We start from the raw sequence: 18,163 nt of genomic DNA, 5'->3' as shown, positions 1-18,163 counted from the left end.
ATAAAGAGAAATAGAAAGGAATAAAGCAGAGGAAGACACTAAGCACTACTCTGAATGTGTTCTTAAAGGCTAATATCACTGCAACATTGCTACTTCAGGAGTTCAGATGGCTGCTAGAACATAAAACAAGTTGAAAATCCCAGCTCAGTTCTCAAAAATATAGTACAGATCAATTCTCAATGGCGTTCTTCCTTGACAGTCTTGGGAAGTACCAGGGATGAGCCTTGGAAAAATCTCTTGACTTACCTCATCTTCAGCAGAGGAGACTCCAGAAATTAGTTTCTTCTTTTTCCTGAATCATAATCCAGATATAAATTGTGTGACCATAGAACTATCCACGTGCCTCAAAGGGCCTTTGGTTTTCTCACCAAGGGGAACACATTTTCCAGCAAAATTTCATCTACTGTGAGGCTTTACCCAAAGATAGGGCCCAGACAATGAGGTGATGATGTAACATTTGCATCAGCCACAATCTCCAATCTAATGGAGTTTATGGGGTAGTGCAAACACCCAAACTGCAGGGAAATGTTTCACTAGAGCCAGCTGGGTCAGTCAAGATCTGATGCTTCAGCTGGTTTGGTTCCTTCAGCTCCACACTTGGGTGCTCCCATACTTAGAGAGATCCTTTCAGCCAAAGAGCTGAATCTAACCTAATTAATACAATCAAAGTGCAATGCCTCTTTGCATTACCTCTTCTGCTTTTTCAAAACTGAAAGAAACATTATCCACAGCTTTTCTGACATATTACAGTCTGTTTATCTTTTTGAAATTCATTACTTGCTGCCTCCTTTCTACCCAAGAATGTTTTCTTCATTGTAGGACATAAATGGGGCTTATTTAAAATACCCTCTACTATAAATACATAGGATTAAAATAATGTTAATTTTCCCATCTGCATGCTTGAACAAGTAGAATCCCTATTGGCAGAGGCCATCCCTAACTTTCAACTCCTGATTCATGACATGAATTCAATCAGTATGGTAATTTTGAAGTTTCAGTTTATATTGTTGGCAGTCAACTCTCTATAGTGTTGTGCCATCCCCCCTTTCATTGATATTCATTGAGTATGTATCAATCAATGCATTTTTCTCATGAAAATATTACCTAAGCAGACAGCTACTAAGCAGTCCTGTCTTGTAAAATTTCATATATCTCAATCAGAGATTGAGTGAAATAAAACAACAAAATAAAAATGACCAGACCACACAAGAGAACTGAGAATTTATATTATCTAAATACTAATCTAAAAAACTAATTTGTATTATTAATTTAAATTAAACTCCTTTGTTCAAAAATTAATGTTAGTTTATGACTAAAAGTACATGTCACTACTGATACTAGTATTTTGATATGATCCTTTTGAAGGTCTAATCCTAAATCTCTGAGACACTGGTCCTACCTCACTTACAACACTATTTTGTCTCTCATAGTTGCTACAAAATACCAAATCAAGAGTACAAAGTTTTTAACAGAGTTTAAGAGCAGTAAAATCTGTGTTTTCCTGTTCCTACTGGAGAAGTTGCAACATCTAGAAAAATAAAAGCAAAATTTCAGGAGAACTACCCAGTCCCTGCAGCCACAAAAAATTAGCATCTAAGTCCTTGAATCAAACAGGCATCTCCTGCCATAGAGATGCACAAGGTCAGCCAGCTAGCTACTGTTAAACAGTTTAAAGGTGTTATGCGAAGTGTGTAATGTTAACAGTCATCATATAATGAAAAACAGTGTTTGTCAGCAATTAGAAGTACTTTGACCTTATGAAGTGGCAGGTTTTAACAGGAGCAAAAATAGCAGCAAATACAATTTTGAAGACAATCAAAACTGAAAAGAGGTAAGAAGAAAGCAGTGTGGCTGATGTTAGACAGCTTTCATGTTAAACTGTTGGAAAGCTTCTTGAAGACTTGGCTTACTGTATAAACTGAAAATATTTTGTTTCTTCTTTAACTGTGAATTTCTTATTCTTGTTTCAAAAATGAAACAAACAAAAAAAAAAAAAAAAAAAAGAAGTGAACCCAAGAGCTCAAAAAGAAGACAACCAAAATATTCTAAAAGCCTTTTTTATGATTTTCAGACAAGTATGGTTGATTCTGTGGGCATTATTTACAATTTTCAGCATTGAATTAAATACTGTTGAAAAAAGGCACTTTCACACACAGTGACTGAAAATGACAAAAAGCAATGAATCAGAAAAAGGTATTGACACAATATAGCCACCATTTTTGGTCTAATATAATAGCTACAGGGTTCTTAAGGTAGATCCACTGATGAAGAAGAATAAACTTTACAGTCAATGGCTGTCAGAGAGCCATCAGCCTCTCTGGAGGAGGAAATTACTGTTAGACAGAGTATAGAACAAGGAAGGAATCCAGTCCATTTTTGCTGATGATTAAGGTTATAATTGCAAGCCCCCACATGAAATAGTTAGATCCCATCTCAAGTTAACTTTTGCTTCTCTGAATGACCTCACTACTGTTCTTTTCAAAAAGTGCTTCGAGAATAATGATTTGAAACTTTCTTCTAACTGCAAGAGTCAGCTTATGCATAGATAGTGCATCTCCATTTCTTTTTGTACTAATTTCATCCCTTCTATATAGGTTAAGCCTATGGATTTTTACATCAATATTTATTTTAAATAGTTAATAAACATTCATATTAAATATATATTATATTTATATAAATTCCCAAACTGGAGAAGAGAAGGCTTCAGGGACCTTCTAGCAGCATTCTGATACATAAAGGGACCTACAAGAAATCCGGAGAGGGGCTTTTGAGAAAAGTATGTAAAGACAGGACAGACTTTAAAATGAAAGAGAGCAGGTTTAGATAAGATGTCAGGAAGAAATTTTTCACTGTGGTGAAAAATGGTAATGAGAGACTGGCACTGGTTGCTGAGAGAAGATGTGGATGCCCCATTCCTGAAACCTTCCAAGGCCAGGTTGGATGAATTTGAGTAGTCTGGTCTAGAGGAAGGTGTCCCTGCTCATGGCAGGTGGGGATGGAACTAGATACCCTTAAAAGTCCATTCCAACCCAAATCATTCTGTGATTCTATGATATACATAATTTTAATTTACTAGATTAAAATGTTTAGTAATTCAGTGCTTTTCAAATAGCTTGGAGTAAAACCTTGGGTGCAATGAAATTAATGGCACAATCTCAACAATTCCATAAAGTTAGAGTCTCATCTAAGTTTCCCAATGAAAACCAGATATTTTACCAGGCTACTAAGTACACAAGTAAACAAATAACAGTTACAAAAAAGAAAATAAATTTAATATGAGTGGATTCCCTTTCTTCTTCCTATCTCTAGTTTCTTATCACTGAAACATAGGTAGCATATGAACTTCAAAAAAAAAGAAAGCATGAAGGAAAATTACAGTCTCCATTTCTATATAACTCTGAAGGCTCTAGACTTCTTTCAACAACTCTATGAATTTTGTTCCAAATTTTAAAAAGTAACCATAGGGTTTTTTTCACTAGTTACTTCACCAAACACCATAACACAACTTTCAATCACATGTTTAGCTATTTTATTTCTGAAAACAAGTGAAAACCTATAAAACCCTCAGACTGCAGGACATTTAAAGTCAAAAGTTCCTTTCTCCTTTTCTAGTTATCACGATAAAGCTAACAGGTATGATGAACTTCTCTATTGTATTACTGGAGACGGGACATGAGAAAAGCAGTAATTGTTTTAGGCTCCCCTGTCTGTTATTACTCGTAACTTTTACAAAACATTACAGAATGTATTGTTCCAACATTTTAAAAGCTTAGTTTCACCTTAAGATAATTTCCTCTGGTGCTGAAAATTTAGATAAAGAAGTGAATATTCACAAAGACATTAAGATCCCCCAACTTTTAATGAAACAGAATTTTTATTTTGAGCAAAGTTAGAGAAAGAATATACTTCTATAGAATCCAAAACTTTTGGTCCAAATTAAATTGACATTACCTCCTCAGGAAGATCTTGTATATATAAAAATTCTCTAATATCTTGGTGGAAATGGCATCTAAGCAACTAACCTACGAAGAACAATGATTATATATTTATCTGACTGCTGGGAAAAAAACTAAATTCTCTCAACAGCCAGGAAAAATGACGGAATTATTCACAAAGGATCTAAAATACTGTCTCATCTCTAAATGAGCCTGTGAGTGCCAAACAAGAGTAGAGCTATATATTACAAAGGAAGCTCTTTTGGATAAAAAAGATTGCAGATATGTCACTCTTTCTTCACAAATGCAGACTTAAAATCCACAGCAAATCTAGTCTCTCTCTAATTACATGACAGCAGAAAGCTCATTTAAATAGTGTATCAGGTAGCATACTCAAGTATTTCAAACTTTGGATTTAAAGATTAAATAAATAAGCAAATTTATAAATACAGGCTGGTAAGTTACACCCTTAATCTGACACAATTAAAATTAAGGTTTTGAAGACCTAAAGCAAGTAGTATAAATAAATCAGTGAAATTACATACCTGCCTATGATGAGATCTAAATTCTGGTATTAACACAGAAAAGTAAATTTTTGTTGACTTAATCCCCATTTTGCTTTACATAACAAAAGTACTTGAAAACAAGATCATTATTCTTGAAGGCTGAAGGCTCTACTAAAATGTCATTTTCATTTTTTATCTTCTTGGGGATTGTCTATCAGGCAATAGACACTTAGTGAGCTTATTCTTACAAAATATATTTTCTTATTACTTACTTTTTATAAAAATGCTTAACATTCTGTCTTCTCCCCTCAAGCTGTTTAGGTGTTTGTAAGTTTAGGGCAGAAAGAGAGCCTTTAAAACCATTTAAGGTAAGGCATGAAATAACAGTCAGAAGTAGTAAATTTATAAAACCTGCCATAAGTGTTTGCTCTGAGTTAGGTAACGTTTTACATGGATTTGAACGGGCTCAGGCCCAATCTCGTTACAGCTGAAGGCAAAACTGCCTTGTTACAGTACAGAAATGTTGTGTTCTTTAACCTTCTAACTAAATACTTAGAATACGTGAGATCCAAAGATGTGAGGTGGTGTTAACCTTTTACACTAAGGGATGAATATATTTAATAGCATGCAGAGCATCAAAGTGACAGGGTAAAAATTGTAGTGACATAAGGATGGAATTCTATTCTTGGTTTTGCCAGGAGTATAGGTGTGTGATATGATCTGAGATGAACTACATTAACCAGGGGATGGGAGATATATCACTGGATTTTTAGGAGGCCTATTATTTTCTGGAACAGTATCTAGGGACCAAGCAAGTCAGACCACAGGGCCTAAACAGCACCAGGTCCCTATACAAACTTAATGAATCCTACATCTGCAGAGGGAAGGGATTCAACCCCAAATCACAACATTGGAATGCCACTGCCTACCCTGGGGAGCCCTACAGATATAGATCTCATCACTCTCCAGCATCATTTAAAACTAAAAACAGGCTTTAGTTACCTAAAGAGAAGTGAATAGAGTCATGTGAGCTGACTCAGAACAGAGACTGGCTTCCTGTTGGTAACCTAAACAGGAAACTTTTGTTGGTCCCATGTTATTTCAGCCAGCCTTGGGCACATCTTGGCCAAGGGCACTTTAAGAGACGCTTGATACCCACACGTGAGCAATTTAATCACACTTCTGGTCAATACCAACAGGAGAGTTCAGGAAAATACTCCAAGTCACTCTGAAACAGTCATAAGGAGAACAGATGGTACAGGAACCTTGAGGAAAAATATTCGGCTTACACTTCTATCATACTTAACATATCATCACAGCAAATCTTATTTACCTTATCCTCTCCCCATTAATTTCTTAACACCCAGGAGTATATGAGCAGTATGGCTGCCTGTTAGCGGTGCCTAATATAAAACATTAAATGCATGGAGCAGTGCATCTTTTATTGTATGTCATAAAAATCCATAAATACTCAAATACCAAAGGAGAAGCTTAGGTATTTTGATGAAAAGGAAACATGAATGTGTGTGGAACAATTTACTTGTACATTCACTCAAAAACAGAACAGTTTTTAATTGTGCATTCTGTGGTATTTACAATCTGATCCAAAACTGATTTATTTTTTAAGACTTTTACATTTATTTAAAATCATTTTGAGTATGTTTGGGTAACAAAAATTATCTTATTTGAACTTTCATTCTGAAAGAGACTGTGATGCTCTCTACCTTCAGTTATCTAATGACATCCTTCACCTAATCCTGACAGTGTTGTCTACCAAGTTTTGGTACTCGTATTTTAAAAGACCAAAATAAAAACAAAACAAACATACAAACAACAAACAAACAAACCCCAAAACCTAAAAAAAAAACCCTAAAAAAAAACCCACAAAAAATCAAAACCAGTGTTCTAAATGTTATAGATGTTTTTTCTGCTCCAGCACTTTCTTTTGAACACATTCATTTCTAGAACAATTATACAGATTATTAAATTGAAATTCTGTACTTATATTTTATGATACTCCTCTACTACACTTTATGAAAACAAGGGAAACAGTCCCAAGAAAAATGAATGATGAAGATATATTTCTGGCTCTTTTACATTGCTTTTCTTCTATTGCTATTGATATGTAGCCTGGAAACACTCTTCATTTAGTTCAATGCACATTGGTGCAAGCTAAGTTACAAAGATGGATAAACTATGGGATCCATCATAATGGAATTGGACACACAACCTGGATCTTCAGCCCCCCCCCCGCAAATGCTTCAGTCACTTACATCACACCCTTTTCCCTACATATTTGAAAATAGATGCAATAGAGAAAAAATAATAAAGTCGTTTCCAAAGCTGGCATTTTGTGTACAAGCAATGAAGGATAGAGGTATCAGAGCTCGGCAATTCATAAGCAACAAGAAAAACCAAACACTGGAACACTGTCCTGGGTTGGTTTGAGGATTTTTAATTATTGTTTCATTTTTCTAAATACATAGAAGCAATGAGAGAAAAAAAAAAAAGTCTCACATGCCAAGACCAGAATCATGCAGTACAGTTAACAATGTATTTATATTACTTCTCATAACAATAATAATAATGCATTTTATTGCATGAAAGATCATTTCTTTCACTTGCAATTAAACACAAACCACAACACAGACAGATACAATCTGTCAATTTCTCTGCAAAGACAGTGGGTCAAAGCAATTTCCTAGAAGAGCATCACACAACCAATGTCTGAGGTAAAAATGTGACAGGATCATCACCTTCAGATCCACATGTCATACAAAAAGAAAGCAATTTCCTCTGTTGTACACTTTGTAAATATCTACCAATACATTTAAATAAAGTAACTTCCTCCCCATTGAAAGGGAGGCTTGTTTTTCTGTTTTACTATGTTTCAAAGACATTGATAATTTTCTTTCTGCCTTTCAGCTGGTAATTTTCTAAGAAATTAACTCATCCCCTTGCAAACATCTATTTCACATCTGTAAGTGAATTTGTGATTACATCCCAGCAAAAAATGAACAGTACCAATGAAATAAAACTTCTTCTCTATAATATCATGAGAAAAAAAATACTAAAAACTAGATTTTCTGAGGTTAGCATTTCTTTTCCAATTATCTATACAGCTTTGAAACCAGTTCAACTGTTTCATAAAAGAGAAAAAACATACAACACAATCTTCATGTACCAGAAACATGTCACACGAGTGGGAAAATCTGATAAAAATTGATATAGCTTTGTCTTACAGCAGTTACGTTTTTCGCCCTAACTGTGTCATGATATGATGAGTACTTGTGAGTTAATACAATCAGAAGCTCAAAGAAGAGGGACAGTCACAGAGGGACATTTTTTCACATAATCACAGAATGGGTCAGGTTAGAAGGTACCACAGGGTCATCTGGTCCAATCTCCCTGCTCAAGCAGGGCCATCCCAGAGCACATGGCACTGGATGGCATCCAGATGGTTCTTGGATATCTCCAGTGAGGGAGACTCCATACACTGCTCCAGTGGGAGTAAATAAGTTCTGCCTCATATTCAGGCGGAACTTCCTGTGTTCCAGCTTCTGCCCATTGCCTCTTGTCCTGTTGCTCAGGACCACTGAGCAGAGCCTGGCTCCATCCTCTTGACACCCTCCCTCCAGATACTGATAGACATTGATGGGATCCCCTTTCAGTCATCTCTTCTCAAGGTTGAGAAGGCCCAGATCTCTCAGCACATCCTTGTAGGAGAGATATTCTTGTACTGAGGAGGCCAGAACTGGACACAGCTCTCCAGATGTGGCCTCATTAGGGCTGAGTAGAGCAACACGCTCACCTCCCTCAACCTGCTGGCAATTCTTCACCTGGCACCCCAGGATACATTTTCTTGGCCACAAGGACACACTCCTGGCTCATGGATGGTTTGTTGTCCACCAAGACTCACAGATCCTTCTCTGCAGAGCTGTTTTCCAGCAGGTCACCCCCAGTCTGTATTGGTGCCTTGGTTGTTCCTCCCCAGGTGCAGGACCTGCATTCACCTTTGTTGAATTTCAGATGGTTCTTCTCTGCCCATCTCTCCAGCCTCTCAGGGTCCTTCTGAAGGGCTGCTCGGCACTCTGGGGTATCAGTCTCTCCTCCCAGCTTTGTGTTGTGGGGGAACTTGCTGAGGAGGCCTCTGCCCCTTCACACAAGTTATTAGTGAAAAGTTAAACAATACCAGTACTGAATCTTGGGGGACACCACCAGTGACAGGCATCTAACTGAACCCTGTGCCATTGATTACAGCCCTCAGGGATCTGCTGTTCAGCCAGTTCTCAAACCACCTCTCTGTCCACTCACACAGTCCACACTTCCTGAGTTTGCCTGTGAAGATGTTGAGCAAGACAGCATTGAAAGCCTTGTTGAAGCCAAGGTAGAAAATATCCACTGCTCTCCCCCTCATCTGCCCAGGCAGTTGTATCATCATAGAAGGCAATAAGGTTGGTCAAGCATAATTTACCCTTAGTAAACCCATGCTGACTACTGCTGATAACATTCTTATCAACATTTGAATAGAGATGGCCTCTTTTCCAAAGCACTGAGCCAACCACAATAGAGGCATTCCTACCAAATGGCAGCAGCAGAGACATAAATCTACTTCCACCCTGGCCACACAGTGTAGATGATCTTTTAAGATGCAGACACAAGCAATTTTCTTCAACATTCTTTACACAGGTATCTTCTACAAATACTCCATAACCTGACAGTCTCAGTCCATACTGCTGTTTCACACAAGGGTCAACCTTGATATGATCCATAATGAATTAATAAAGAGAGCAAAATATTTTCATCCGCAGTCAAAAAGCAATTGTTGAATAATATGCTTTATACTTTTTTCAATGTGTAGTAAAAACTGCTGTTGTTCTACAAAGAGAAGCATCAAGTGACTTTAATGTTCTTCTTATTGCTTCACCACCACATCTCCTAGCACAGCAGTTTTAACTCTAGAATATGAAATCCCTTTCCCAATGACTGGGTGCAAGCTTCAGCACTTGAGATTGGATTCCCTAATATTAAGCTCTGAAATCAACAGAACATAAGTTTCCTAGCACCCTGAAGCCTTGATCTTGAAATTAACAGGAGTTTCTAAAACTGCAAAAACACCTGAACAAGCCCCTAAGTCAATTATGTGCTGTAATACCTCAAAAGGTATGCTAGAAACATTATTGTTACAGCTGAACTCCTCAGCTGGTATAAACCAGATGTTAATAAGCAAAGAAACATTGTACTAACAGTTTTGGTTAATAAGTAAAACTACAGAAATATTTTTTACTTCATCTGTAATTTATGTCAAATTTAATTCATCACAGAAATAAAGTGTTGCCACTTAATTGCTCTTAGTGTACAGCAAAGATGCTTACAATGAATGATGATAAGCAGGAACATGAATGAACAGTTGCCAGGCAACCAATAAATAAAGGTTCCGAATAGCATGACCTCTCTTTAAAGGATAAAGCTCTAATCATAATTATTTTTCAAATCCATTTCAGTGCCAGCTAAAATCATGTTTGCAGCACTAATCCTGGCCTTCCTCATACAGAATGAAACCAAATCTGTCATTTGACATATCACAGATAACAAATTAAACAGACTCAACCTGCTCCTTCAGATTATGGTCAACAGTGCATTTTGAGGATGGCAAAAAGGTTAGACAATAAACTGGAATCTGAAATAGAGAGCTGAGATTTAAACAATTTAAATAGGGTAATAAAAATATTTTTTAAAGTTACATTGTTTCCTAAGGATCTTCAAACAGTATCAACACAAAATGCTCCATTGTTTAATATCATAAAATGATCATTCCATAAAATACAAGAATGAGACAGACTTTAAAATAGTAAAAACAGATACAGTTTGAAATGCTTTAAAAGCTACATAATACCACATTCTATCTTTATAAACTCTTGCAACACAGTCTTGCTGAGTGCATAAGCAGAGCTGAGGCGCCCAGAGCAAGCACTGACCTTTTAGATGGATTCAAATAAAACTGACAAAGAGCAGCATAAATCTTAAACCAGTTAAAGAACACAGTATACCCACTTTGAAGAAACAATGAAGGGTTATGCAGGAGTTTTACATTATGCCTTCCAAATAATGGAATGGGAAAGCTTGCGCTTGTTCAAGGTTTACTGGTAGGCCAACAAATATTGTATTTATTTTAGTAAGCTCTCATGTAAGAAAACATTAGGAATACATGTTTTTGTAGTTTTATCTTGCACTACATAAGGTGATTACATAAATCTCTTTAACCATTTTATTTCTTTTCTTTAGTAGAATTGAGATTCACTAATAACTGTGATGCCTAAACACTTAGCTGACAAAAATTTACAACAGGAAAACAAATTGAACTACAATAATAAACAAATATGTTTTGTACTTAAGGTATAAAATAGTATGTCAGCAGTGAAGCCATAAGAACAGGCAACATACTTCCAACCTGTCTTTGAAAAAATACAGGCAACAGAATCCATGAACTTCCCTGCACTGTCAGTAGCACAAAATAATCTCATACTTTACAGTAGTAAATGCACTCTAACTATTAAGTATTTCTTCACATATATTTCTTTGTATCAAATGAGAGGCAGTTCATTATATAGTAGGTATTCTCCTTCTTGGATAGAGGAGCATTCAGTTGCCTTCCATCAGACACATAATTTTCCAATTATTTTCCTTATCTAGATATATCTGCTCACCAGAGACCCTTATAGGAGCTTTTCTTTGTATCTGTATTTCATAAATAAGCAAATAGGAAATATACCACATTATATCTGTATTTTCCTTGACTAATATTTCGCCCACTAATCATCTTCATCACCTAATTCAGTAACTCCTCTCCATCCTTCTAACAATTTCAGTTTGAACTCCTTGTTCTAACAAAAGTCCAGTTCATTTCATTGATATCCTACGCAAGAGTGAGATTCCGAATTTAAGTAATTGAGAATCCTACATACTGACTGTTAACTTCAGACAATGCAGAAGATCCTCTAAATTCCTGTCGGCACACATGGCACTATTGATGCCAAAACCACATTAATTGCTTATCCATGGTTTTCAGCTTGCATTTTAATGAACTATAAAAGAATTGTGTTGTGCCTATAAACCTCATAACTAAGACCACTAGTTTAAAAGTGTGTAAAGGTGCTTTGGAGGATTTATTCCCCTCCCAAATGTTTATTCCTTTTCAGATGCCAGCTGAAGAATGAAATTGGTCTGGTTTTAAGCCTAAAAGACTAAGAGCTTATGGAATAAAAGGTCATGCCTTATCATTTAGCAGGAGCTGGAGGCTAATTGTGAAGTTTATTAACAATGAAAACAATGGGGTTCTCAGAAACTTACTACCATGGAGGAAACTGATGTTATTTTTCTGAAGTTTGGATTCCACTGTGTTTTGTTCCACAACATGCAATTTAACTACCGCACTTTTGAAAATGGGAAATGACTGTATTGTTTTAAAGATCTGCTCACACTAAAATAAGAGTAATTTTAAGACCTCCCCTAGGGATTCAAGACTATACATTTAGCAATAGAAGGAGGAAAACAGCATAACTGCCAGCTTGAGGAGAGAGATGATGAGGCATGCTTTCTCTGTAGTGTTTCCCACATTACAGATACAGTCAATGAAACTAGGTGTAATTCTAAAAACACTTTCCTCGACAGGGCTTAGGCAGATACCCATCTAAGTAAGAGAAGGCAGCTTTATGTTCCAGAGATCAATCCTATTCTACATGCATGCTGATCCTGTCTTCTGATCAAGATATTTTTGTTTTAATAACCATTTTTCTCAAACCAAAAAGGTAACATTTGTCTTCATTTTTATACTAGATATTTAATAGTTAATAAAATATAAACCTACTTATTATTCAAGTACATACAAAAACTAATGGATGGCATTAGGAGATAAATTTGCAGAACAATAGCTCAAACAGTGCAATATTGTTTGGTTTAGCAAAGCAAATATATATATGGATACCCACTAGATGCATATATAGGTATTTGTGAAAGACCATCTATAGGCACTCCCAGTAACACACAAAGGAGCTTTATGTGAGCCACACAAAATTTTACTACTATAGTGAGGAGCCCAGTAGGAGGAAGAAGGTAGTTTGTTGCTCAATCACTTTTTAGTAACAATTAGCCTCTATCCGTTTGATTCAGTCTTGTACTTGAAATGCTCTTTTTGTAACTGCTATTCCATTCAATTCCATTCATTGATGGACGTCTTCCCCTACTAGTGTACAGAAATAGTTGAAAATAGCAGCAAAATTCAACATTGATGACATAGTCTTTCATTAATATACTTGATGAAGTTACTGTTTTGGACCAATAGTTCAGCTCTAAAAGAGGAAGCTAAGAGTGTAGCTCTTAGTTTTAGTCAGAAAAAAAGTCTCACAAAAATGATACTGATAATCAATGAACTTTGAAAATTAATGCGATGACCTTCCTTTATATATGAGTAAGTGATTCCTAAATTTCATCATGATTTCTTAACATATTAGTTATAAACATTTCTCATGGAGCTTTAACACAAAACTCTCAACAATACAAAGTGCAAGCACACCCCTGTCATGTACTGTCATGTACCATACTCCATGATCTGCAACCTATTCTGCTGTGGCTATTACATGAAATACTGTACACATGAATACATTTCAGGACAGACAGCTGAATTCAGCTATCATTGGAAGCTTGAGGAATTCCTCCATTCAGTTCTTTGGTTAAAAGAAATTTTACGGAGAGACAACCAAATTACAAGGAACAGAAATGTTCATACAAGCTTGTAAATTTCAGCATTGTGTTTTACTTTTAAAAGGAAACATTATTATTTAATGTCTTTGAGCTACAGTAGTATCCTCTAAGAACTGACCTGGCTCACATTACTGAAACAAACCAAAAAATTCAACAAGACTGAACAGATTTTACTTATCAATCAGGAAAGTGGATTAAACAAGACAGAACAAGAGGAAATAAATAATCTCCAAATTTTATAATGCTCAACAGGTATTATCTGTATTTTATTTAAAGACAAGAAAGAATGAAAAGTAAATCTGTTTTCCAACCATTCTAAGAAATTTTTTCCAGTGACATTTCATTCAACTGTATATACACTACTTCTTTCCTGAAGCCTACTTTGCATATTTATTCTTATTGTCATACAAAATCTTTGTTACATTTTCACCATTTACTCTGAAGTACAGCTGCTGTATGCACTTGTGCTGACACGCAGAGTTTTACAGCACAATACATACTTGCTGTTGCCAAGTCCTTTGCCTCAAATTTCCCATGCTTTTAGCCTTTGCTGTTCCCAGCAAAAAGAAAATTGAATTTTCAGCACTATCCAAACAATGTGAACACAGCAATGGCTGCTCTGGGGCAAATGTGAAGTTCATTTAGGCCAGGACCATGTCACTAGTAGTGGTCAAAGGCAGTGACCTAGGGAAAAGCCCCATATTAGGACAACTCTCAAATAATACAACAATCCCCTGAAACACTCTTCTGGTTCCCAGCAATGTGTGGCTCAGACTTAAATGTGAAAAGACTGGAAGCATTGGTACATGACAACACTCTTTGTTTTCAGCAGGGCTGGAAAGAAGAGCAGAAGATACTTCAAAAAGGAGAAATACATGCCACTTCATTCTATCCAACACTGTTTCTTGCTCCTGATATTGACTTTACCCTCAAAATTTGCTGTTTTCCATATGGAAGAGGTGGCAAAAATGAAAGTGTTTCCCTTCTTTCCTCAGAAAACCTCCTCCTGACTGGAGCTGGCCTCCTGTTCATATTCCACTTGACTAAACCAATCTTTTTCTCTTCCCACACTAGCTCCATCTGCCGCCCGTCTCTCCAGCAGAGCCAGATGCCAGCAAAGCAGACTGCTGTGGGAGGAGAAAGTTCTGTCGCTGGAATTTCATCCCTATACTCCACAGGGGGCCAGCCTGCGAAGCATGGGGAGGATACAGAGAGCAACTTCCTCTCTTCCATGCTCCTTCCCCTGCTCATCAGCAAAGAAGGCAGCTGAGGACATGAGCAGAAGGATAAAACACCAATGTGTGCTCTTAAATATGCAGTTTTAATATTCATATAGCAGAAGTCTCACAGTTGTACTCCAGACTCAAGCATGGTACACGTCAGATAAACATGTGAGAAGACATGAGTCCTGCTCCAAAGACCTTACAATCCAACAGAAGCAGAGATGCGCATTTGTGATAAGGATCAAATGAGTGACTAGAGCACAGATGACAGAGAAAAAAGACTCATTTATAATCAGGAGAGATTTTAATGATGGAGTAAAAAGACAGTACTTTCTGGGGAGATGGAAGTCAAAGAAAGAATCAATGGATGAGTGCTGTTAAGCTGAGAGAATTGCAGAGGCAACTGCCTGAAGAAAAGGAAAGGGCAGGATGAAAACAGACTTAGAGAAGGAAAATGTGGGTTCTTTATACACTTGACATGACCTTGCATGAAACAGAGGGAGAAGACATACAGGTAAGAACTTTAGATAAACAGTCTAGTAGCAGAGGAGGATCTGCATGAGCAATCTTGTCAGAGAAAGGAGCAAGAATGTGTGTCACTGAGTGAGAACAAGAGCTGATATAAAATAAGCAAGTGTGCATATGTGTGAGACAGGGACACAGACTTCGTTTCCCTGGGAGGAAGATGCATGGGAACCCAGGAGACTAAAGAGACTATATAATAAAAAAGGCTGGTGTATGGGCGCAGCAGAAAGTTTTGAGTGGGGTTGGCAGGACAGAAGAAAGTGAAGGTACAGAGTGATCTAACAGAATACTAGAATTACAAGTAAGAATCTGAAAGAACACAGATAAATTACAGAGACATAGTAAGAAAAATCAGTAAGTTGAATTGACAAGGAAAAGAAGGAAATAGACATATCACATTGCAGTAGAGTAAGGGATCACAGCAGAACAAATGGAATGACAGGATAGAGAAAAAGGAGGAAAGAACATATGCAAAAATGATAAAAGTCAGTAAAGAAACATTAGTTAAGTGAAAGCACTATGCAAAAACTCCTAATGGGAAAACTGGGTGCGTAGACAAGGGCGACTGGAAATGGGTGGTCACTCTAAGTGTAAACTCTTAGGGTTTGCCCCATCTTGGTATACCCACAGTTTAATCTTCATTTTCTCTCAGAAAAAATGCTGTTTCCTTGTCCTCCACACCCCCTAACTTCCGAGCTGTAGTTGCACCTTTATGCCATTTGTTTCACTATTTCTAGTGGCAACTATTTCTCTTACGTCTGCATGGGAAAAAGCTCTTATTTTTTTCAGATACTCTACAACAAAGAAACGTGCCAAAAATCTCAAGTTTCCTTCCTCCTGTCCCCATAACGCTCTTTCATTCATTCCTCTTCGAAAAAAAAAACCTAAACCAAACCAAACCAAAAAAGGCTGAGAAAACTCAGCAATACGGCGGTATCTTAAGTCCAAGACATTCAGGGAACCTTTCCTGAGCTGCACGTACATTCTGCGCCCCAGGTTTCCTCGTGCCCGGGTGAGGGTTTCCCGTCTCCCGCGGGCTGCGCTCCAGCGCCCGGCATCGCGCAGCCGGGATAACGGGATCTCCGGCTGAAACGCATCCATCAGGCGGGGCAGCGCGGGGAGGGGAGCTAGCTACCGGCGGCTGGAAGGAAAGCCTGCACAGACGTATGCCCTGGCTGCTGGAAGACATGGCTGGCTGGCGATTTGATTTGATTTGATTTGATTTGATTTGATTTGATTTGATTTGATTTGATTTGAGGGACATAAAGAAAAAGGGAAGGGAGGAAAGGGAGAGGGGGAAGCACACAAGCTCGCACACGCATCCGGCTGATCTTACCTCCACATTGAAATACTGCTCCGCTTTGCACACTGTAGCACATAAAATCCAAATGAAGGTTTGCAAGAAAAACACCCTGGATTGAGAAACGAAATCCAACCGGCTTCCAGTGCTGGATGCGAGTACGATCATAGTGAAATGTGCTTCAGCGGGTGGAAGACCTCTCTTTCTCTCTCTTTGCCTTAAACAAATGCACAAAACAAACCAGCCTCCCCCGTGTCGGTGAAGAGCCCGTAGCGCAGGTTCACCCACAGCCGGGGAGGAGGAGGAAGAGGAGGAGGAGCAGACACTTCACGGCACAGGCGGCGGCGCGGCAGGGTCAGCTCTCGCTCATCCTCACCACCAGCCCCGTACAGAGGGAATGTGGCGTCCGAGTACAGCCGCTGCTCCTGCACGACTCCTTTCTGCCCAGCAGCAGCAGCCGCCTCCCCGTGTCCTCCCTCCGCTCCCGCCTCCTCCGCCTCCTCCACCTCTCCTCCTTCTCTCCTGCCTCCTCCCCTTCAGCCTCCGCCTCCTCCCGGGGAAGGCGGGCCAGCTCGGCTTGGCTCGCCTTGGCTCGGCTCGGCTGAGCTCGGCTGGGCTTGGCTCGGCTCTCTGCCGTGGCCCGGCCCGGCGCGGCCCGGCTCGGCTCGGCTCGCTGCCCTGCCCTGGCTCGCCTCGCCCCCCGCCGCTCCCCTCCACTCCAGAACGTTCAGCCGAAACCTTCATGGCCCCGCCCCGGAGGCGGCCTAGAGGCGACGGCCCCACCAGGCGGCCCCGGCGCGCCAGCGCCGCCCGGCCGCGCTCGGCGGGCCGCGGCCCGGAGTCTCGGTGGGCGGCTGCTGGGGACCGGTGGCCCGGGAGCGGCCCGCAGCCATTCCCCTCGGTCCCGTCCCCAGGAGCCGAACGGGTGCCGGAGCGTCCCCGGCCTCTTCACGGGAGGCGCCCGGCGCGGAGCGAGCGCCCCGAGCCGCCCGCGGTGCCCGTGCCCGGGAACGCCGCGCTCCCCTGCCCGCGGTGCTGCCTGAGTGATGAAATTGTGCTTAATGTGTCCGAAAGGGAAATCAGGGAAATCAGCGTGTGAAATACTGTATCACAGGCTTAACTTCATGCTGGATATTATCATATTCAAAATGCCTTACGATTACGGCAGATGAACTGCTCGTGAATTAATAGTAAAGGGGACTTTTTATGGGGCCCTTTGATATGTCATCCAGTATAAGGAAGGTGTCATGATTCATAATCAGTGGACATGATATTATAATAATGCATCTTGAGGGAGAAAAAGGGGACGGGAAAAAAACCTCCAAAACTCCCAAGTTTACTGACAAGAAAAAAAAAATTGAAATTGGAATCTTATTTTTTCCATTTGGTTATCAAAAAATACGCAAAGATACTTGATCATTATATGGGACAAACAGGACGAGGAAGACGTATCCGATGTGAAATTTCCATAACCTGGTAGTTGAGCCCAATTGCTGAAATTAAAACACATGCACTACGTGTACGAAATTCTGACTGCACCTGGTAGCAGAATGTAGGACTGTATTAGGTTGCTCACCATTTTGTATATTAAGAGTGAGGCAGTTATGTGAAGATGTCGTGATCTGCCTAATCAAAAGTAATCCTGTTTAAGCAGAATTCCTTATGTGAGATACTTTTTTCATATTAAGGCGTTTTCTGTTCTTCTGATCCTTAGTGATCTCAATGATGAAATTATGAAATACAGAGCTGTCAGCAAGCTAAATGGACCTGTTGGCACTTTGGTGACAAATATGGGAAGTCAAATTAACGAAATGAATAATTAGGCACAAGTTAAATAAATGTCTTGGAAGAAGCAGGAGAAAACGTGATACTGACGCATGCAAATTATATTTGGGAAGAAAAATTAAAAAGTAA

The 18,163-nt window shown here is 38.9% G+C and overlaps 1 protein-coding gene across 1 annotated transcript in view; it reads right to left on the bottom strand.

The window, feature by feature from the left end:
• Positions 1-16,484, bottom strand: part of MMP16 (matrix metallopeptidase 16) — a 164,574-nt gene extending 148,090 nt beyond the window's left edge. The window contains exon 1 of the mRNA XM_059474285.1: positions 16,286-16,484. Coding sequence (XP_059330268.1) covers positions 16,286-16,417 — 132 coding nt within the window. The 5' untranslated portion in view covers positions 16,418-16,484. The remainder of the gene's footprint in view (positions 1-16,285) is intronic.
• Between the last annotated feature and the right edge of the window lie 1,679 nt (positions 16,485-18,163).

Source organism: Ammospiza nelsoni, chromosome 1 (genome assembly GCF_027579445.1).
Source record: "Ammospiza nelsoni isolate bAmmNel1 chromosome 1, bAmmNel1.pri, whole genome shotgun sequence".
NCBI classification, from domain to species: Eukaryota; Metazoa; Chordata; class Aves; order Passeriformes; family Passerellidae; genus Ammospiza; species Ammospiza nelsoni.
The sequence above is the reverse complement of the archived record's forward strand: the minus strand, read 5'-3'. Positions and strand labels throughout refer to the sequence as shown.